Here is a 24,527-nt window from a genome sequence, read left to right as displayed (position 1 = left end):
TTGTTTACTTAATGAAGCTTTTTTTCTGCATAATACAGTCAGGTCAGTCATTAATAACAGATGCTAGCGATTTCTCTTTGTACAATCCATGTATTGTAACTGCACTGTGCGAGGTGCTGCATACTGGTGTTATCCTCAAGGGAAAATTAAGTGCAATCCTTGAGATGTAGAATATCATGAGAAGCTTGGTTTCTCTTGGCTGCTGTTGAATGCAGTTCCCACCAACTGGGATTTGACTTACTATCCTGGGAACAGAATGTAGAATATTTTTCCCTGAGACTCCCTTGGGTATACCCACTTAATACAACTTGTGGGTTTGTGTATAGTTGTCTATGCTTCACAAATATATGAGGTGTGCCAGTAAAGTTCCAGGGCTAGTGTCACAAAAAGAAATACCATATATTTCGCACAATAAGGCGCACCTAAAAGCATTCAATTCTCTCAAAAGCCTTATATACAGTATGTAGTTACAGTCTCTTTGTATTCCCCATTGAATTGTTTCCCTGTTAGTGTTCCTATGCCATCTCGTGGTGATTATTAGCAGGAGCCAATTGTTACCTGTCAGATAACAATTGATATCTGACAGATAACTATGTCAGAAAAGGGTTCTGCCCGACACTAATTGACATGTGCAGTCGCCAACACACGCTCAGACAGACAGTCCATCAATGGGGAACTGGGACCTCCACTTGCTCACCAACAGACCACAGCCTGTCAGGCTCCACAGCACCATCTCCTCCATGACCCTCAGAACTAGCTCTCCCCAGGGCTGTGTGCTAAGCCCCCTCCGTTTCACACTACTGGCCTATGACTGCTCTGTGAAATTCCTGAGTTGTCATACAGTGAAGTTTGCGGAGAACGTAGCGGTAGTGGGACTCATCACCAACAACGATGAGTGCAAGTACAGCGAGGAGATAGACCATCTGGTGGACTGGTACAAAGGTAACAACCTTTGAAGACCAAGGAGATGGTGTTGAAATGCCCTCCCAAGCACATCAGAGGAGCAGCAGTAAAAGTGGGGTCCATCATTTCAAGGACGTCACTTGAGCCCAAAACACTTCTGGTCTACCAAAGAAGACTCAAAAATGTCTCGAATTCCTCTGGCAGTTATGGCCTGCTTAACAATGCCTTGTCTTGAGGAGCTTCTACAGATGTGAGGTGGAGAGTGTCCTCAGTGCCACCATCACGGTGTGGCACTGTTGCTGCTCGGCCACAGAAAGGAAGGCTCTTCGAAGTACGTTAAAAGCTGCTTGGAAGATTGTGCGGATCACCATCAGATGCAGAAAGAGGGCTCTTTGCATCATAGATGACCCAGTCCAACACACACACACACACACACACACACACACACACACACACACACACACACACACACACTGTATACATCTCTCTCTCTCTCTCTCTCTCTCTCTCTCTCTCTCTCTCTGTCACTGGCCTTGAATTACCATTGAAGCTTTAGTTATTGTAGTTTTTGTTATGGGTTGGAAGAGAAGGAAGCCAGATTTACAATATTAATCAACAATCGAAGTGAATGGTAGCATTTCATGTTATCTGTAATGCAAGCCAGGGATCATGTACAGAAAAAGGCCATGGTTGATGAAAGAACAGTCAAAATCATCAAAGAATTTTTTCCAAAGAAAACAAAAGATCAGAGCATGTTTAGTTTTTGTGAAAATAGAGGTGAGGTATATGAAAGTTAATGTGTAATTCTTGTGAGATCTTTCAACCAAGTCTCCCCCCCCCTCCACAATACTGTATATGTTCCTTTCCTTTCAATGCTATCTGATTTTAAGGGGCTGGATATCAGATCCTTTGAGCTAAGCCAGTTGAGATAGAAGGTTTCTGATTTGTGTGTCTTCAGAGCTGATATAGAAAAGATGAAAGGAATTTGTGTCTTGCTTGCGTGCGCGAACAAGAGCGAAAGCCATCATGGGTGGGGGGGGCATGGAAATAAGTGACACAAATGTCATACTGTTGTTAAACTGATAATCAGAACAAATCCAAAAAAATGCACTCGTACCAACATTTAACGGCAAAACCTCATCAGCCCACGAGGTGATTTTTGAATGTGCTGCCGTTATCGCGACATCGTTTTCTCTGCGGACTCACAAAAGTGTCCGTGAGCACCAAAAAGGCCTGCGGTCCGCAGGGATCGCTAACGACAGAGATTCATATCAGGGTTGTGGGTAATGATTGGAGGATGGGATGCACTCTGTCAGACGCCCACGATAAATGGTTCATGTGAATGAAAAGTCCTCCCGTTATAAGATTAATCCCACAGTTGCCGTCAGCAGTGCCCTGCTTCTCAAACTACCACGTTTAGACCCCGGTTGCCGCCGGTACTCACATGCACACACATCTTGATCATCCGGGAGTTAATCCCTGATAGGGAATCTAGACTGCAACATATTGTCGTACCTAATAATGTATGCCTCTTGCATATTAAACAAGACTACGATCCACACCGAAACAAGGAGTTTCCACACATGGATCCAGTTCCTTCCCCGGTATCTATTGCTGACCTACAGACAGATGACTGTATCAAAATAATTGACAGCTCACTAAACTCAGTTTAGAAGTGCTGAAGGCGACAGTATGACTTCATCCCACTTTGCCCACGATGACCTGTACACATTAATTATTCTCAGAGTGGACATGCATGTCACAGCAATATTGGACATGCAATGCTTTCTTTGACTTGGATTCTTTTTCTCGGGTCATAGAGTTGTTTTTGATGATATTACAGAATAAATTTGGCAACAATTCGGAGCACAAACATTGAATGTGTTTCTGCTCTTTTGAAGTCAACCCAGTGACACTAGTAGTATTCTAGGTCAAAAATACATACCGGTACATAGATTCATACATAAGCTATTGTTGAAGGATTTTCATCACTAATCTATAAAATCATGAAAAAGATTTCTTTCATTGAGATAATAAAAATGGCATTTCTTTACATGCATGTTAAATATCGCAATAATGTCTATCACAATATACAACACCCGTATCGCATTTTTTTCCCAATATGGTACAGCCCTATTTCTGAAATTGTAAACCTTCGGTCCCACCAAAAAACTAATCATCAAATCAGTTGTCTAAACAAGAGCCGTTTGGGAGGGCTTGGAAATAAAATATACTTCTTGTTAGTCCTTCACACAGCATATGAGCAAACATTATTGATGCTTGAATTGTTTTCCTTTAACCCCCCCCCCCCTCTCTCTCTCCCTCCCTCTATCACACTCACACATTCTCTCACACTTGTCGCAAGCTGATTTCTGTCACCAATCAAGCGCCTTTTTTTTCCCAACCAAATTAATTCTTTCTTATTTGGAGCTTGCATTGGTCAACCCCCCGCGGTGCGCTGTGACTGAGCTCTGTGTGTCTCTGTGTGTCGATGTGTGCGCCTGTACGTACGTTTTGTCTGCGCATGAAGTAGGAACCGTCTTCAATAGATCTTAATGAAAAGACGGACTGCAATCAGTACATTCTTGTCAGAAATCATTAAATCATTTCATTCTCCCCTCTCCTTTTCTCTTGCCCCTTCTTCTGGTGATTAGTATGCTAATGATACCACCTTGATTATGTCCATTAGACAAATTTGACATCTGTGCTCTCTCTAGCCTTTTAGCTGTAGAAATTACCGTTAAAAAATGTAATACCCCTTCTATCTTCATTAATATGGTGTTTTTAAAAAGCATGCTCATTTAAACGTATTGTCGCCCCCCCCCCCCCCCCCACCCCCTAAAAAAACCCCATTAAAAACACTTGTTTTTATTAAGGGTCTTAATTTCATTTATATCAAATACAAATGTGGTCTGTCTGAGCATTATTAGGAGTTGAAAAACAGCAATGTGTGATTTCGAGCTTTTTGAAGTCCTTTAACATATTTATTTCATTGTAAGCCTTCAGCTGTTTCCACTTTGTCGAGTTTGAAGGACAAGAAGGCATTAAACAAACACGTGCGCACATACATGCCGATATGGAATGGGCAGTTTCAAAAGGAAAAAAAAAAAGTTCTGCATTGCGTGTCCGTGCAGAGACACAGCAACAAAACACCATGATAATCAAGTCAACACATGAAGACATTTATAAGATATCCTTTATTTGTCCCACACTGGGGAAATTTACAGCCTCCAGCAGCAAGAATGTGGGTAGAAAGAAGAAAGAAGAAAAACAAACAGAAGAAGAAATAAATAAAGTAAAAGGACGAAAAGAGACTCAAACAGGGATATATGCGCTGCTGGCTCCAAAGTTGCTTTTGGACCCTGACACGAATCCCTTCCAACGTTTTACAATTTTACCATCCCTTCCTTGTCTGTCCTGTGCCTCTTTAGGAGATGGCGAAGATCTTGAATCATCCGCGTGTCTATGCCTTCCTTCACGTTCCTGTGCAGTCAGCCTCTGACAGCGTCCTCATGGACATGAAGAGGGAGTATTGCATTGATGACTTCAGAAGAGTGGTTGACTTCTTGAAAGAACGGTAAGGCAAGCTGTTGACCTTTTGTGGACTTGTGGTATTGAAGGGATACATGACCTTAACGATATTTTCATCTTCTATCAGTATTGCTGTTTGGTAAACCTTTGAAGATTGTTTTTTGTTGTGTTTTTTTCCCATCGTGTTGGCAAGCCTGTCTGACTTGGCTCACATGTATCTTGCAGTGTTCCTGTGTCGGCAATCTTTGTGTGTTTAGCACCTATTTGAAATTTGAAATGACAACAATTCACGTCAAGCAGTCCTCCCCTGTAGGTTTGCAGGCCTGCAGGTGCACCATGGGAATAAAGCAAACATTTCACAAGCAGCAGAGGATATCTACACCAACATAAAATAAAAGAGTGATAAACCTTCGGATATTCCTAATGTGCAAATAGTGCCCCGTCTGGCCTAGCAATATATGCACCTTCGTATCACTCGAACAATTTCGCACATACTAAATGCCATTTTATCTTTAAATGCTCTGCTCTTTCGTTCATAGTCCTTTGCTCATATTTGTTGTCCTTATGCCTGGAGTGAAGTTTATTCCTTTTATTGTATTTCCCTTCAATTATGCTTTTCTGACCTGTGTGAAGGAAACAAGTTTCACTCCTGCATTAGCACTGTTTCTGCAGTGCGTGTGACCATACAGCTCTTGAAGCTTGATTTAGTTTTCAAACTGCACACTGACATCACTGAGGACAATTTCCTCTCCACGCCTTACTTTCTAGTATATAAATATTACGATAAAACTGGACCCCCCCCCCCCCACATGGCATTGTGCATAAAATAAAACGTAATGTATGTAAAAATAATCAGTTTTGCTGTGATTGATTGTCGCTGTGATCAAATTTCAATAATACAACATTAAGAGATTCATACGAAAATGGGTTGAAGGCTCATATCTGGCTCAAATCTCTTCGTATTACAGAGTGATTTAGGAGTAAGATGTGTATATTATATGCAAGGATGTTATTGCTGTTGCCAGATGATAACCTCTTATCCTTAAGTAAGCCTTTCCCCGGAATTAAATGGCTAGCATGCATGTTTTCAGATAAGCAGTCTATGAGGTATTTGTGGTTCAACACAGTGTTTAGTTTACAAATATGACATTGTTGTTGTGCCAGTTTGCTCTTATCTTTTTATCAAACCTTTTCTCCTGTTACAGATTAAATATGTTAAGGCAGATATAGCGTGCCCTAAAGCAGGTGAAATCCATTTATTTTACATTTGAGTACATGTATATACGCTCTGTATCTTTTATTTAGGTCAACAGTAGGCTTAAATATAAGCTGGACGGTACAAAATATAACAAATAAGACAGTGATATTGTCATCTTGGATCACTATATTTCAAGTATTTTAGTTTGTGTTCATTTTATTTGGTATTGTCACAGTTACAGTAATTTATAGGTCTCACATACATTTCCCAATAGTTTGTTTCCCTGCTGTAATTTTGCTCATATTGTAAGTTATTAAACTAACAATTCAATAATCTTCCATTTTCACCATGCAGTATGGGTCCGTATGACACACATTTTTGGCCTTTACATTATAAAAGGTTCCATAACAGCTGACCTGTAGCCGGAATCGAACCTTGCACTCCTGCACTGTGAAGCGGACATGCTAACCAGTTAACACCGTGCCGCCTTTTTTCTCAACCATCCAAACAGCAAATGTTGTATTGTGTGTGTGTGTGTGTGTTACATATGATTTCTTTTTTTCCCTACTTCTAAAGTTTTAACATGCAATCCTTGGTTTGGTTTCATTGAATGAACAGTTTAGAAAATTTGACCCATCTGGTCTTTGCAATTTACAGTTTATCTACCTCAAGCTTGAAAGATTATTTGGTATTGGGAGTGTTAAACTCAATGCTTGGCATGTTTACAGTCCCACATTTCTCTTGAGAATTAATGTGAGGTTTAAAGTTTCCTTTTGCCGTGTCAGTAGTATGGCACCATCCGTTATGTCAAGCCTATCTTTAAGTTTTGTAAGCGTCTGATTCGTCACAGTCTATCTTTCACTGGGGCTGAAGAGCGAACAATTCTAATTTTTTTTTTCTGTTCAGGACTGACGCCCCTTTAACATTGACTCTTGTCTTGGTATGTTGATTTGTGTCTTATGGAATTGTTTGACCTAGTAAAGGTCTCCTCCGCTGTCTCCCAAGTTGTTGTTTTAGTGTTCAGATGAAATTCAACACAGTGACACTAATCCGAAAAGGTCGTGACAAATGTCTAAGGAGACGCACACAAGCTTACCACACTCAGTGCATCTCATCATAAGATCTTGTTTATACTGGCAGACTACACCGCTGTGCACGTTGTCTTTGTATATATTTATGCGCGGTCAGTCTGTTGCTGGCTTCTGTTACCTAAACATAATGTTGGTTAAGTGAACTCAGTGTCGGTACTCATCTCGTAGTTGGCCCAATTTAGCTGGAGCGGTAATAACTGGGAGGCAATTCTATGTCTGGGAGAGAGGCCAGGACAAGCCAAAACATACGACTCCTCTGTTGGATGGCGCAAGAGCGTGTGAGTTCAACCCAAAATTACCGGAAAACAAAAAGTCACAAACAATGAAAAAACTAACAGGGATGCACCGAAAATTCACACATGTTCAACTGAAAATGGCCCAGATTTTTTCGGTTTTGACCCGAAAGAATTTTTGTCACCAAAGCAACATGACCGGATGAAAAGAACATGAAGCAAACCCCTATGTGGGTTGAACTACGAAAGTCCGTCCTCTTGCCTCCTTCCGGTTGCTAGCAGGCCAGTGGTCATGGTGCATCACACCACCGTGTGGAAATGAACCAAAAATTTCCCTGCCGTTGGCCGGGCGCGAGATGGCCACTCCTGGACTTAGTAGCAACAGTGCTGAACTTTCAACATATTTAAACAATCTCTCTCATCTTGAGCAATGAACTACTCAGAATTGTGGGTATTCCGATACATCTTAGGTTATCATTATCAAGAATAGCAAAGTTATTATGATTTTTTTTCATCTGGCAGGGATGTTCGAGCCAACACTTGCTCCCTTAAATCGACTCCTGCCTCCGATTAGCTCCTGGAGCAGTCAGCAGAATGTGTCTAGTGCTGTTACTTGCATTATGATGGGATCGTGTTTTATGACCACTTTCGAAAATCCAGGTACCGTCTTTCCTCAGTGTTTGCATAGTTTGTCTTGCAGCTGCAATTACGTCCCAACTTGTTTAGAGGTCTTGGCAAGATTAGGAATACCAATCCTGTGGTGAATGTTTGAGTCATGAAGTGACTAATTCATGTCTCCTCACTTTTTGGTGCACTCTGTCAAAGCTGACAAAACCTGAAAGGGGATTCCCTTGTGTGTGTGTGTGTGTGTGTGTGTGTGTGTGTGTGTGTGTGTGTGTGTGTGTGTGTGTGTGTGTGTGCGTGTGTGTGTGTAGATTGGCAGGTGGTCAAGTTGGGAGGCTCACAGATGACAATTAGTGCTTTGTTCGGCCAAATGAAGTTAACCACAAAGCAAGAGACAGACCAACTCTTGTTCAGCGCAAGGTCAGCGTTTATCTCCTTGCTCACACATGACAGGAGATAAATATATATATATTTTTTTCTGCTTCGTGCCACCAACATCGCGGAGGTCATGAAGGGCCAAATGCTTCTGGCCTCCCTAATCAGCTAAAACACACATCGGACCTCCCTCCTTGACATCAACAGTGGACCTCCATTGTAAATGTTTGCTAGCAATGCTTGGTAGGTTGTTGAAACATCAGTCATATACTTTAAATCTATAAAGGCTTTTTAATTCAGCATGCTAGGGGAAAACATCTAACTGTGGAAATTACGGATAAAGTGCGATAAGCCATGGAAGATCCTTGAAAGTTGTGCGTAACCTGCAAAATAAGCAACATGCTTCCCATATCTGACAGGTAAATATTTCAAAATATCAGTAAATCTTACAAATGTTGCATTAAGTGCCATATTGATTAGAAAAAGCTCATGTTAATAGGCTATGCTAACAGTCATGCTCAACTAAACCACAGCATACCGGAAGTTTTTCTCTTGTCTAAAATAGAAGGTGTGTTCACATTACAGGGCTAAAAGTTCACATCATGTTCCAGTCCATTGTTTTGAGACGGGCAGTTCCCCGCAGAGAAATATTGTTACATTAAATGTTCTTCCCTTAACAGACTAACTAATTTCTCTAATTCCGTCAGAACAAGAAGTGTTTCTTCATGGATAATTCACACTTTAAGTGGAATGATCATTTCATTAAATTTGGTAATTTGTCATCATCGGCCAACAGTTTTCACCATTTTCTCCCCGCTACTATCAATTAAAGTCAAATAATGGAGTGCAGCCCTTATGTAATCATGTATGGAGAAAATCCTGTTATAGTGGAATAAAGCGGTTACACAGTGAGTGGACGTGGTCAGAAGATTCTCCACACTTATTTTGCAGTTTATTATATGATCAGAGTGGATTCCTCCCCCTCGACTACCCCCCTGGATTAAGCGTGTCTGAACCACAGGGGCCAAAGATGAAACACATGGAAGTGTCTGAGGGGTGATTGGTGCCGTGTGTGCGCGGAGAAGAGAGAGTCTGGCAGAGTTATGTTTGAATGCAAAACTGCAATGCTAGTTGCCTGTAAGTGGCAGAAATGGAGGGGCTGCCCATTATTACTAGGAAGGTATTGATAATTGTGGGGTGGGGGGAAGGGTCCGTTGATGAGTGGCGACCAGGCATTCTTGGCTTCTTGTCTGCTTTGCGGATCAGTTTTCCTCAAGGTTATTTGTTCCCACCCCAAGGCATGGACATGCTTCCATGAAGGCTTGACGAGGTGTCAGCTTTGCCTGTTCTCATTGAGGTTTACTACTGGCGGGTCCAGTATGAACCTGTAAGACTTGAAAGGAGAGGAGAAATATTTTACTTTCATGTTTAGTGGGTTTTTTTTTTAGATGTGTGCATCTGCAGGAGCTGTTGGGAGTTTGCACTCCGAGTTCCAAAGGGGAAACGGTGGATCAGTTTGCTAGGTCAACATGTGATTAATATGTGAGACTCAGTGACTGAAACAGTGACTCTTAACCTTCGACGTGACCTGTGGGAATTTAGCCTCCTCCTTTCAATCTGCATGTGGGATTTGGTTACCGGTATGCTCTTTTTCTTCTTTTGTTTTAGGTTGTTGGATGTTCCAAAAACACGATTGATGCATTTCCCTTCATTGTATGAGACTGCTTTTTTTCATGAAAATGTGTGAAGACACAATTTCAATTGATTAAAAAAGGAAAAAAAGAAAAAAAAAGTTTCATAGACTTTTGAGATCGCTTGTGCCAGTGTTTGTGTTCTTTTCACGTATGCTATACTCTGTCATGTTTCTGGAGCACATTGTAAATTTTTCACCCTCAACTGCAAATAAGCTTTAACCTTGATGTTTTAATGAAACAAAAATTCGGCCCGTTTTGCCAAACTTAGGACCGTCACACTCTCAACTATTCTGAGCAGCTTTTTAATTAAAAAATATATATATTTCCTGTGAATACATTTCAAATCAGGCTCAAGCACACCCCTTTTTAATGCTGAAAAAGGAATAATTCTGTCGTTGTGACACGAGCATTTTTTTTCCTCCTTTAGTGTTACTTTGTTTTTACTAGCTTCCTACCGTGAGGTTGGCAGTTTTTCTCACGTCATATTAATACAGATTTTGCCCTACCTCAATTTAAGTAGCTCAAAGTTCACCAAATGAGGGGCAGGAACGTGTTCTTGCTTCTTTGTTCTTTCAAGACAGCATTTCTACTAGTTTCATTCCACTAACAAAAGCCTGCTAGCCTAACTTTCTGGGAGAACGGATAGCATTAGCATCGCAATTGTAATCATTTGAAAATCTCAATAACCCGTGACTTTAGCGTAAACACAGCAATAACATAAAAAGAACATTCAGGAATACTCTCACTCTTATTGAATGCCCCCCATGTGTACTAGCTTGATATCATCAATGAATCACACTTTGTGCACACTACTGTGTCCGGCAGTGTGAGCGGTATCTGTAATATATGCAGCTTGTAAACCTGTAATTTCGTGGGCACTGCTTTTATGGTGTTTTCACTTGATGTCATGCATTGTAGTTGCAACAAAAGCATTCACCAAAAACGTTGAACCAAACCTCATTCCCAGTCGTGTCAAAACAATGGGGACGTGATTTCTCTCTTCTCATTTTATTTGTCACATTCCTAGATACCAAACAGCAGTCAACTAAACACTATGTTTGACATTATTGTTTGCAGTGTCAAACTGTCTGCAGAGTTGATGCTGTTGACTGTTGATTGAACGTGTTGATAAATGTTGCATGTGTGTGTATGTGTTTCTGTCTGCCAGTCTGTCTCTTGAGTGTAGTGACTGGCTCCAAACGGCTCCAAGATGGTTGTGTTTGTGTAGCGTCTGTGTGTGTTCACGTGTTAGTCATCTCTATTAGTCAGAAGGAGTGACAGGATGATATCAAGCCTCCCTGTGTTTCCAGAGGACACATGCAGTCGTAGCGTGACTCCTTTGTGCGAGTGTGTGTTTGTGTGTGTGTATGTGTGTGTGTGTTTGTGTGTGTGTGTGTGTGCGCGCGCGCGTGAGCGTCGCTGATGACATGCCTTCATTGGTTTACTGGTCACACTCTTTCAGGTTTAAGGTATCAGATGAGGCTAATGTTTCACCGGCATAGCATGCAGGAGGGGCGTCACTCTCCCTGGGGGCCCGGAAAGAAAATAAGAAGTGAAAAAAGCAGTGATAAGATAGGAGAGAGAGAGAGAAAAAAATAGAGGGGAACGTGTGGAGGGAAGGCTGGCGCGAAACAAGAGCAGCAAATAAGGCAGGTCTGGCCCGGTTTCACTGGCGGGAATTCTCAGCAATTTAGCCCTCAATTATTTTGCTCCCGTGCTTCCATGTTCAATGCGCTCTCAGCGTCACAAAAGCCACAATCCAAAATAAGACATTTAAAAACGTGAAAACAAAGACCATAACAGTAACTGAATTATTGTCAGAAATGATGGTGAGTACAACAATCTCTCATGAGTGATGTTACTTAATCATTTAGTTTCTAATAACAAAAATTGGTCAACATTATTGTTGAAAAATGTCTTTTGATTTACACCGAAATGCAAAATATTTTTATCCGATTAATCGATAGAATAATCGATTCCAAAAGTACAGTACTCAATATTTACAGCCCAAGTCTGCATGCTACATGTTACCACGTCGTGAAAGTACAATCGTTAACCTGAAAACAAGTGTGATGTTTCCATGCCGGACCGTTGTATTCGTCCGCACATTCAGAGAGTAGAGACTTCAAGCTTTAATTACCAGAACTAATTCATTCATTAAGTAGTGTAATTGATTTTTCTCTTCTCAGACACCCATTACCTGTCCTTTCTGTTGTCAAGCCCACACTCTCCTTTGGAGAGAAGAGCCAGACAAACAAATGTACTTAGTTTGCATTGACACTCAGCTCTGCGTTCAGAGTGTGATTCCTTATTGGTTTCTCCAACTGAGAATGATGGACCTTTGAAAGGCTCACGTGTGCGTTGAATGCTAATTTGGTGCATCTTCACTATTCTAAGATTACTCCATATGGTGTCTCAATTCATCAGTGAGAAAGAAAATGTCCCTTTGGACTGCCTGATTTTATGTTGTAATGGTAATTAGTCTCCTGTGTTCATCCCAAATAATGGGACTCACACTTTCTACAAATCTTGTGTTTTTCAACACTGATTACCAGTTCATCTTCACCAACATCATATGCTGTTTTAAATTCTTCAATAGGAGTCATACCAACATGCATGTACAGTGTGTTACTCAACATGGGTGGTGAAAGTAGTTGCAAAAGTCATGTGTACATGCCTAAATGTGACCTAATGACATTGCTTCTTGGTTACTCTTCAAAATGTATACTTCCACACACACTCTGTCGTGTCATTTTATGTTTCATTTCAACTCAAAATCTATGTGAGGTCCAGCATTGCAACATCATATTAGCAGGTAAACAATCTTAAGCTGTGCACTTACTGAAGCGCACCAAAACAGCTGATATGTCGAACAGCACTGTCAAGTTTGACTGGGTGACTCACCCGCCGGTCTCGCACTCTCATCATGTCAGCCACACAGTTTGCGTGCAAGGACTTTGGCACGTGCGTGTTTGTCTGAATCATGTGGTTTGTGACCACTGAGCTTGAGTACAACTGACGGACGGCATTGCGCCGCGCGTCATTGCCACTTCGTTGCTTACGTTTGTTTTTCTGCATTCCTTTATTCTGTTGTCTCCTGGGGAGGGAACTGTGCCGCCAAAGCAAGCTTGCAGGTGTTAAGTTACGATTAGCTGCTAAGCTATTTAGGCCTTAGGAATGCACTTTTACCAGATGCAACTTCAACACTCTCTTGTGAAGTTGATTTCCCTCTGTCTGTCTCTCTGTCCGTCCGTCTGTCTGTCTCAGTCTTTCCATCCGAGCTGCTCGTAGGGTAAAAGGGATCTGAAAAATCTTGTGATTTATACTGTATCAAAAAATGTAATATCTTTCATTATTCAACCAGTTAGTCATAAAACTACTGCTATAAAAGTTCACTCTTCTTCATGAATAGCATCGTTTTTGTCATGTTCATGGGCTCTTTTGACTGCAGTGAACCACCGCCCAATTGCGACTTTTGTTCTTTGTGACCTAACGCGTTTCACTCATATTCATTTTCTATAACCGGCAATGAAAGATTTGCTTTAATTCAAAACATTGGAGAGGTTTCAAGAATAAACGGCCCTATACCATGGCATTTCACTCAGATGCAAGTCCACTCTAAAACCTTCATTTAGATTTTTTAAGTCATTCAGAAGTTGACTTTCTGATGTGTTTGGATCTTTATTGTGATGAAGGATTCAAATACACTTCAGCTTTCAGATTGAGGTCACAAACTGATGGCCAAGCACAGCAGAATTCATGGTTTCATTCATTACAGCAAATCGTCCAGGTCCTGAAGTGGCGACTGACCACACTCTCACTAGTGTAATTAAGTATTTGTCTGATCTTCTTTTTTAGATATGCTGTGTTACAATTACGGCAAATGTAATGAGACACACACCTTCCAGTATGTTCAACTTTCATTTTGTGAGTCCACACAATATGCTTCCTTAAGTCTTAGGAATCATTCAGTATTTTGGAAGATAAGCCTTTATTTTTGGTCAGCATAACTCTGCCAAAGGATGTCATGGTTGCTCTAAAGCCCACAATCTCCTATAGTGTGTGATTTGCAGCCACATGGCAAAGTCAACACATCAGATGGGAATTTTAAATGAGACTTCAGAGTAAAAACAAACATGGCGGATGAAGAGGAGAAAGCACCGATAGTTTGTGGTTTATTTTTAGCAGAAAAAGAAGCGACATAAAGAGTTATGGCCTTGGTCAAAGGAGTGGAGACGGACATTCTATCGCATCATGCCTTTTTTGATCTTGGATTCCCCACCGTGCTTCCTCGCCACTTTTCAGTTGGCTACATGTCACTGTCAACAGGCTGGTTTGTCCTCGGGGCACAACACACATGGTGAGAAGTCGGGCCAAAACAATACAACACAACAATATTTGAGATCGGATCGACCCAAATGTCGTTCTGAGTGGTGGAGATGAGTTTGAACACACCACACACAGAAGGAATATATATAAGGAATATATAAGGTCATCTTTGATGCCATTATGATAATAGGGGCATTCTTACGATTGTTGGGAAGGGAGATTTAGAGCTAAAATTGGGCTAATTTATCCTGCTGCTTGAACCAGGCATAACGTGTTGTGAATCAGCAACATACCTGCCAGCATCCTCACATTACCGGTGTATTTTTATAAGGGTATTCTTGTAAGATTACTTTTTGATGATATCTAAGTGTTTCACGATCATATTTTCCTGGTTTTAACAATGAATATGGACTATTATGAAAAACGTATAAAACATTGGGGAGGCTGTAATTACTCATGGAGTCTCCCTACTTATGTTCGAGCTTTGTCCATAACCCCTTTTAAAACTGGGACTTGACGTTATTTTTTTCCCATTCTTTTTTCAACCATATTTTTGGCAAAAAAATAGCAGATTAATTCTCTCTGAGATAAACAACCATACATTTGGTTCATACACGTTTTTGTCATTCATCCTGGCCAGGTTGGATCAGTGCAGCACGGAAAGCATGTCAGTAAAGGTTTGATTGATTTGAAGTTGAAAGTGCAAAGACGTCAGGCTGGCAGGATGCTCGCTGCATGCACACGTTGTCTGTCTGTCCGTTGGTTCTTTTGGTCTTGCGTGTTTTGAGAAATCGGGCATGCGTGTCTCTGCATGTGCGCACGAGCTCCATTGAACTGCAGTTCTGCTCAGGCCCTTTCATTAAATGATAAAGTTTACTGATGACTCCAGTGGGAACATTATTCATGTGGCTCTCCCTTCCTTCCCTTGATCTTTACAAATGACTTACTGCACACAAGCGCAGAGGTTATTTTGCACTGCAGGTTTCCAGACAAATGGTTTGTGTTTACTGAAAGCAACTACCCACAGTTAACATTCCTCTATCTGCACATAGAGACCATTTGTTTGTATCGGGAACACATGGATTGATTCGTCTTACAAAGTTATGAGTTCTAGATAAAAGTAAATAATTAGCAGTAATCTTAATCGAGGGGTGCAAATAACATTTTATTGAATCATCGATTAATCTGTCCATTATTTTGCCTGAAGGTCTATCCCTTTAATAATAGTGATAATGGGGAAGGAAAAATATTGAGCGACCGCTACAGTTTATTGACCCTTTCTCAATATGAAGAATGCAGAGTCCGTTCTCATGCACTCACCAAGTATGGTCTTCCTAAGAACTTTAGTGAGAACTTTCTTCCTAAAAAGCAAGTCTCTTTGTAAATTGGAACAGCTGTGCACTTGTTAACTTATGTCTCTGTCACCATTTTCATGGATGCTGAAAATGGCATTTTGTGAAATCAAATTGTTAGTGGTTGGCATGTTCGCATCCTAAAGACAATTGTTATGGCTACTGTCTTCAACCCTGACTATGACAGGACCCCTCGGGCCACTTAGCTGCTTCTTATGTCGTTACACTGTAGTTAACATGTCCGATGATCTGAGTTTTTTTTTTTCTGGCACTACCTCAAGGCTGCAATTTTCCAAGCCTCTCAACCGCTCTCTTCATTGTCCACCTCTGACACTAAAGTAGCCTCACTGTGTCACAAATTAACATTTCAGATAAGACACAATGCAGCACTGAGGGGTAGCATGCTCTCTTCCCGATAGATGAATCTGTAAATATTTACCTTCCCAGATTGTCTTTTTCACTCACCTTTCAATCTCCTTTTTTATAGCTCCATGCCATCCTTATTTTCTTCTTTTCGTATTTTTTCGAGTTTTTCTGTCCCAGTGGTCTTGTCTTTATCTTATCATGGGGGACCAGCTCGCAGGCATCTGTTGAGTAAACACGGTTGCATCCGCATACACACAGTTTGAATATATGATGAAGTGGATGACTGAGTGTATGGAAACGAATACACACACAAAGCCTCAGCAAACAATGAGTTCATAATAAATAGGCAGAAGATAATAGTGTATGTGTTTTTAGGCTTTAATTCAGCCTTTTCTAGGCAGATGGAGAAAGATGGTGTGATTAACGATTTAATTAATAGACTTCCATTTCTCATGGCCAGATTCTTCTGTCAATAATGGGTGGCACTGGTACTTAAATATCTTTAATGACTCAAGAATGCCTCTTAATTGGTAGGATTATTGTGAAGCAGTTATGAAAAATGTTCTTCAATGTGGACACTTATGTTGGAATGTGCTTTGGCAGTGCAAAATCATACGTAGGAAGTGGCAAACTTTAATGATATGTGCACACCAAATCCTGTGCAGGCTTTCCGCTTCGCTTTATTCGCGAGCGTTTGCCCGCGGGAGTTCCTGGTGACGCATTGACTGAATTCCCACACAACAAAGAAGAAGGGCGGGGCTTTGCTTGCTTGACGATAGCAGTTGTACCAGCCATTTTGTAAAGAGCCACAGAGAACAGAGTTGTTGATACTGTAGTTCTGTACTTGTTGTGGAAGAAAAACAAACGGCAAAATGCCACACTTTGTCGTGTATGGATTCAACCATTGTAAAAAAATAAAAATAAAATACATACCATGTATGCCAATATCCTCGCTCACCAAACGCCAAGCAAGCTCACATTTATTTTTGTCACGTTACTGATAGCTGGCCAAATTGTACAGCTCGGGGTGACAAGAATCTTCTCCATTGTGCTCTCAAATGTGGTGACAAATCTCGCCAAGTTTCCAGGATGCTGTGAGTAACGTAGTACATGGATTGGTGAATAACTTTGGCGAATAGACGCTCCAAACGCCCCACACGCATACGAGCCCCACCACACGAATTACATTGACTTTAATTGAATCGCACCGCCACAAATGCTCGCAACGGATTTGGTGTGCATGTAGCATGACATTTGTGATGTGTGATGTCCTGCCAGACAGAGCTGAAGTCGGAGCAGTGCAATCAACTGCTAACCTAAGCCTCTAGTGTTAGCCAGTAGCAAGCTACTGCCGAATCGCTATCGTATTTCTATATCTTTATGGCCAAGGTATAGTGAGTTATTAATCAAGTGGGTAACTTGAATAAATGATGCCTACTTTTTAATATGCCCTTAGGAGAACATTTTATAGACTGCCTCTTATTTAAGTTAATAATTAGGGCAGCAGCTATCAAATCATTTAGTAATCGAGTATCCCACTGAAGTCGGGTGAATAATCAAGTATTTGGTTAAAATATATACATTTGCTTAGTTGCCGAGCAATTATGAATACTTAAAAGAGAATATGACATTTCACCGAATAATGAACAGATTTTTTTTTTTTTTTTTTTAGATAACCAACGGGGGTTTTTTTTTTCTTAATTTCACATTTGGTGCTTGCCAGTATTTATTTATTTATTATTTGTTTATTTTTAATCTGCCTGGTTTGCACACTTTAAAGGTACGCTGATTCTCTCGTCCAGACATCTGACACACACATCATGCGAGTATGTGATTTTGTATTTAATAAATAATATTAAAGTTTTGGATTCAAATAAGGCAATCATGGCTGAACACATGCTTGGAGCTGAGCAAATAATAACACACCATACGCGATTAAATAATAACAATTACAAATTTAATACTGTGTAAACAATGTAGTTGTTTAGAAGCAGCGCTTCCAAAATTCAAGCCTCCATAAGACTCCCAACATGCCACCCCATCTCTTCCAGAGTTAAGCCATGTGTTTCATTTTGCCAATGCTTGCTGTGAAATACTTCATTTATGATGTGTAACGTTGTATATGTGTGTGCTGCGGCACACCTGTTTTATAAGACTTGACGTGTGTGTGTGCATACGTGTGTGTGCACGCGCATGCACAGCAGAGAAAGCCTCATTGTTAATTTCTCGTCTGCTACACACTTTGAATAGGTAAACTTCTGATTTTAAAGACATCCTGTCAGTTCTCCTGGCGTTTATCAAAAAGACAATCTTGGAAATGCTGATTGACCTAAAACAAGAAAAGTTTAGTCTGATTTCATGTCTTTTTATAGAGTGTATGTAAACATCTGGTTTCAACTGTAAATGTCATGCAGTGCTATTGAAAGTACACTGACAAAGTTTATTCCCTCATCGAAGTTGCTTTGCCAGTTTTAAAATAGCAACCTATTGACTTAATTGAAAGTAAATTGAAGGTGGAAACTCAAATGGCGTGTGTCCTGATTCCCACCCTTGTCTTGGTATCATTACCTCCATCTCCCTTTTTCTCCCCCTCTGGTTTTGAAAGTTGAGCAATAACAAGCTATATTCCTCTCTATCTCACTTTAACAAGGAGTGTGCAAATGTGATCCTCGTTCATTATGATCTTATATCACAACTCTGTCACCCTCAGATCTGGGAGAAACAAAGGTGTTAAAATGACAGCGTGTTGTATGCTTTTTTTTTCTTCTTTTTTTTCAGCCTCGACCTAATCCACGAAAGTCAATTTGCACATATTTCTTACAGTATTCGATCTCTGTGTGCTGTTTTACAGTTTGGCCGAATTTGTACGTTTTTGTCCATCGATGGTGTGAATGCGCTTTGTAAAATAATGTCACACTGGCTGCAGAATGCAACCTCCCCCCACGACCAAAGGCTACAAACAGGAAATGAAACAACTCCCCTTGGTGATTTAAAAAAAAAAAAAAATGAAAGAAAGAAAAGCAAAATATGCATGTTAATTAATTTTATGTACTTCCCCTCCCATTGATTATGATAGCTTGAAGCAATATGCTCATATGCTCCAGTGACAAGATCGTTACATAACGTTACATATCAGTAATCACAACTAATTTATAATCTATTTATTTATGATAACTATTCCGAAATATTGAGAAACTGAGATTTTAGTGTGATGTAAACTTGTATTGGTCCTACAAACCATATATAAAGCTAATAAAACGTACAACTCTGTGGGTACATTGAAAACACCAAAAGCATTCAGGGGCTTTGACTAAATCATTTACAAGAAGCCTGCAGACAGAAAATAGTCATTTAAGTTAATATTGATTCAACCGATCCATCGTTCTACTATGTTTCTGCATATACTGTATACATGTAATTTTGTTACCTTCTCGCTATTAAAATTGCTAATCAGTACCATGTGGAAGGACAAACGTATTATTCATGATTCAGATGCTGTTAAATGTCATTAACTCAACTCAACTGTATTTATAGAGCACTTTAAAACAGCCATTGCTGTATACAAAGTGCTGTACATGGAGCAACTATCATATATACAACAATAAAGCAATAAATCAGGAACAAAAACGGTAGAAAGCTTCAAACAATAAAACTAAGTGAGTGATATGCCATATTCAAGTCAGAGCGCAGGAAAAGGTTAATCACATGGTGTGTGTGATATGCATGTTGACTCAAAGGTTTCTTTTCCGCTAACTTCATAAATAATTGTTGTTATTGTATATCTTGTTGTCTGTTTGAGAGAGGAAATTGCATCTGTGCTGTATACAGCACATTTGACAATAAAGTTGTACTTGATACTTGATATTATTAATGAATTATGAGTGAATGTGATATTGTACATTATATTTTCCATTAAAAACAACCACTTTATCCAATGATCAGGCCAGCTCAAGTGACCGCGATGTCTAGGCAAGCCATCCGTAAAGTCTGTCCAAGAAGTACCACGCAAGTGAATATGTGAAAATGAGACAAATTTGAATGAAAACAGAGCCTGACATTCACTGCTGCCAGCATACGATCGTGTTGCCACATATGCACTAATGTTACATAGCATTAGCAGTTCAGCTGCTTCCAGCAGTGAGGCCACTGGATGCAAGCAAAGCAGCAATCACTCGCAGCTTCATTATTATTCAGGTGATTTGGAACATGGTAAAACCAGCCAAGTATTCATAATAAACACGGAAAGTGGCAACAATGTGAAGAAGGTATGTATCGGCATAAGTGATCCCATTTACAATCCGTGTCTTCAATATCCCTCAGTGTGCATTTTTTTTAACACCTCTAAAAATACTGAGCGATGACAAACAACGGTGCACTGCTCTATTTTTCTACATTCTATGCACTCTTGAGTGATTTTTTTTCTTACAGATTTATTTGCCATATTTGCTCACCATGCCAATGTAAAATTGGGTTTACTGTTTGAATTAGCGACCATGAAGAGTGTTGTTGTTAGCAAGCCATTTGCCTGTCTTGATCATTTTTATATTATTAAATAGTTTGTACATTGTGTTAATGTGAAATGTAATATTATGTGCAGTACATGAACATCATTATGTAATAATAATGTTAATATTATGTACATGAACATTATTATGTAATAATAATGTAAAGGTAATGTGAAACTATGTATTCAAGATGATGCACATTTGCAATAACTTCATAACTTGAAAATTATCGTGTCCACATTTCAAGGCATCCTCAATACATCCCTGAGTGGGCTTGATGTGTATATTTGCATATCTGCAAATACTCTCTCAAGAAAGTGCTTCACCGTGTTCGACAAAATATATTCGGTTGCATTTGTTGTACTGCTGGCTAAAAAAAAAAAAAAAATGTGAATATACTTTGAAATTTACATGCCGGTCCACTTTTTCCTTAATTTACCGGTGCATATCTGGGATGTTAAATTGCTCTCTTGCTTCTAAGGATTTCAGGACAGATGTTTTCAAAACTGGCCTTTTAAAAAAGTAAAAAAAAAAAAGAAAACAACAACTGCAAAATATCCTGATGATAATTTATATGAGACAATATGTACTGTAAATAAATAATTGCATAGCCCTAATACACATTTGTGTATATTTATGTGCTGTATGTACGTATGTGTGTATGCACACTACACATTGGCATGTTTTACATATTAGTAGAGTGGAACCACGCATACTCGCGGTTTAGTACCCTCACTCTGTATGTTTATTCATATATTCGTAAAGAAATAATGCTCACTTGACACATTTATTTTCACTTTTCCCTTCCGCATTTTATTTTCCTTTCATTCAGGAAGTTATCAGTTAAATCTCAGAGGTCAAGGATGATTGCGTCTGAAGGCCATTGGTTAATATTAATGGCCATCAGCCAATTGGAACTCATCAATAGGTCACGGGTTATCAAGGAGTTGCAGATGGAGGAAATTAATACAATCAGTGATGATCAAAGATGTTGACTGAGCAGGCCATTTCTTCTTTTGTTTTTTTGTTTACTCAATGTCTTTTTCTCAATCTCCTAATGGCGTTGATCAATAGTTTAGATTAACTTATTTTTTTCTCTTTTTTTTTGTTTGTTTTTTTAACTTTGTGTTCAAATATAAGCATCATTTCAATACAGGGTCATTTAATACAGCTTGTAGTCAATCGTTTACCTTGTTTGTCATCAGAATGATTACAGTCATTTTTAAATGGATACTACAGTATTTGCACGATCTTAATGAAGGAAATGCCTCCAAATCAAATTCAGGATGCTGGTATGCCCAAAAATCTGCCATAAATCTTTTTTTTTTTTTTTTTACCCAAGTCAACGTTCTGATTTGAGACCTGAGCAATATTTTAAGAAGAAAACAAGGGCTAATTTGTCTCAATTGTCTTGTATACATATTTTTTCATTTGAATAAAACAGTCTGGCACTGTAGCCGCGCAGCTCAAAATGGGCATGTTGTATTTGCATATTCATATCTATATCATATCGTATCATGTACTTGTTGTTTCCACATCTCTCAAACATGCTATACAGATTGTGGGACAGTATACTGTTGGGGTTTTTTTTCTTTCTGTCAAGCCCGTCTTCGTGGCATCCAATCATAACGGAGGTGAAAAAGGATGCACTCCAACCTCGCACCTCATAAAAGCGACCAGCTACGCACAATAAAGCATCACTAACTTACGTTTGAAAAAATCTTTTTGAAAAAGGCTATCCTTTACTGGGTACTTTGAGGCCACAGAATGTACCAATAATAATGTTGTACTGTATTGGGTGTTTTGGGGCCTTGAATAATCTCTTAAAATGAATGGAAAATCATCTTGAACGGACGACCCCCCTCCATCCTAGTAGTCCGTTCAATCAAGGTTTCACCGTATCGTCTTTTCATAGCGTGCCAGTGCTCCGCAAACAAACTACCCTATATTTAAATATCCTGCCCTAAGAATACGAACTAAAATCTGAACTTTTCGCTTTGTGCAGTAACAGGTGTTGCCAACCTGCTGAAAATGCTTGCCTTTTTATATGAAGAACACCCCTGCCAGGATAAAGCATTGCCGACAAGGTGTTTTACTACTACGACAGGTTTAGTTGTTTACCGATGCTGAAGTGACAGTGGCGCCAGACCGTGATTGGTCCAATTTCCCGCCGCGTGATTAGATCGGGACAATACTAACTTTTTTTTCTTCTGAACATTGTTTTTGTCCGAGGTCTCCTCTTGCTAATTTTGCCCTTTTGTGGTAATTGACAGCTGATTTAGCCGTCAGGCGTGAGGCCAAACGCCTCAGGGATTTGAGCTAATCATTAAAACTGTATAGCAACATGTGAAAAGAGCATACATTAAAACTGTAATGTCAAGTATGCACTCGAGAGAGCTGGTTTATTTTATTATTATTATTTTTTAATTTATTTTGCAGGGTGGGGGGGGTCTCTAATTACCTGGCCTTGAGTTTCTTACACATGCTCTCCAACACTCGCCAATGCAAACACAATATCGAGAGCAAATCAATTCACGTATTCCCTTTTCCCGGCCAATTAATTAATCCAGTGAGCAAGCAGATCAATAATCAATAGCAACCAATTGGCTAAAGGTTTCCAAATCAGGTTTTGATGGGCTAAATGAGTCCATGGGGACCAGCCCTGCCTTTCTGACGATTTTTTTTCTAGTTTTATGGCGATGGAAAAATGTTGGTCTATCACAAACCTCATCTACATTTTTCTCCAGCAGAAAATTTATCAAGCAGCAGTTGGTAGCACCTGTCCCAAGCAAAGCCATTTATCTAGTGTTCTGCAATTGTGGTGTCAGATGTGTTCTGTAATAGATGTTATTTCCTATTTCCTGGCACGTAAACACGCTTCAAATTCATCTCCAAGGTGCCTGATGGGGTTGAGGTCAGAATATTGTTTACTTCCCTACATACAAGTATCATATGTAAGAAATTGGGAAGATTCTGAAAGGGGGACGTGGTCTTTGGAGCTTGAAAGTTTTTCGCTTCCCATTGTACACTGCAGTTAGCGTTTCACACTCTTCGTCTCTGTCTCTCTGGCAGGGTCCCAGGTGTAACAATAGCGACAGATATAATCTGTGGCTTTCCCGGCGAGACGGAGGAAGACTTCAGCGAAACTATAGACCTGGTGAAATGTTATCGATTCCCCAGTCTCTTCATCAATCAGTTCTACCCCAGACCTGGGACACCAGCCGCCAAGATGGATCAAGTGCCTCCACACGTGGTCAGTGCACACAAGGAGACAATGCAGTCATTCATTTTAACCATTCAAATGTTAGGCTTTTTTTTTTTTCTGGATCCGTATGCATCCTTTCAGCATTATCATTTCTATGGGGCGGCTCTATCCTTTTACTTTTGTATAAATTGTATGTATTAGTCACTAAAATATTGGACCTAGGATCTCCATTGATAAATACTAATTAGTTTTCCGGGGCAAGGAAAGAGATGTGACGGATAAGATTCTATGCTGAAACTATCCTCTCAGCATTTGAAAAAGAAAAAGAAAAACTGCACGTGGGATCTGAAATGTGCATTGGCTCTAAGCTGAAGCGTAAAAAAAAGTAACTCCATTCACTTAAATCGTGTTAGGGTGAGCGTACAAGCATAACCTGGAGATAGATGGACACCTGGCAACATCTGCACCAGTAAATTTTTCTCTGTGGTAGTACTAGAAGAGGGCGCGTCAGTCAATTTTGCAATGTCACTCCAGCAATTGTGTTTCCTGTCTGCAGATTCGTCACAAGCTACTGCTCAATTATTCATTAAACGCGTGAAAAAGCACAGCGATTTCTTGTAGCCAGTTGGGAGTTGTGAAGGAGCGACGATCCATTCTAAATCTGATCGTCGTTTTCCTTGAGCTTCTGTTATACGGCAACAACGCAAGAACAACACGACGTTTCTCATTCAAGTACCGCACAACTGAATTTTGAAATGTACACTGTAAAAGCTACCAAATAAAATAAATGAATAAATAAATACCGGTAATCCAACTTGAATCCAAACCTCAAGTATTTTGAAGTTTCCAATTTGAGGAGTGACGTGTTCTTATTTTAGGTTGGACTTTTCCTCCTCGCATGTGCATGTACAGGAATTAGAATTAAACACTTCAACAAATTTGTCTGTGTGGGTAAAGAGGAAACACATGCCTGCCTCTTGTCATTTAAAATCCCCAACTCCTGCTCCAGTTCTGTCGTCTCTCTATAACTTCTATACAGAGTCTAATATTACTAATCCCAAAAGCTATCAAAAGACAAACCCACATGTGTGTATATATTTATCAAGTCGTCATTTGAAGGT

The 24,527-nt window shown here is 39.8% G+C and overlaps 1 protein-coding gene across 1 annotated transcript in view; it reads left to right on the top strand.

Annotated features, from left to right (window-relative positions):
- Positions 1–24,527, top strand: part of cdkal1 (CDK5 regulatory subunit associated protein 1-like 1) — a 194,652-nt gene that overhangs the window by 115,341 nt on the left and 54,784 nt on the right. The window contains exons 10-11 of the mRNA XM_086113711.1: positions 4,335–4,480; positions 23,274–23,454. Of these exons, the coding sequence (XP_085969837.1) occupies positions 4,335–4,480; positions 23,274–23,454 (327 nt within the window). The remainder of the gene's footprint in view (positions 1–4,334; positions 4,481–23,273; positions 23,455–24,527) is intronic.

This window comes from Hippocampus guttulatus, chromosome 6, assembly GCF_054856545.1.
Source record: "Hippocampus guttulatus isolate MCC_2025c chromosome 6, RoL_Hgut_1.0, whole genome shotgun sequence".
NCBI lineage: Eukaryota > Metazoa > Chordata > Actinopteri > Syngnathiformes > Syngnathidae > Hippocampus > Hippocampus guttulatus.
Note: the sequence above shows the minus strand (reverse complement) of the source record. Positions and strands in the feature narration are given on the sequence as shown.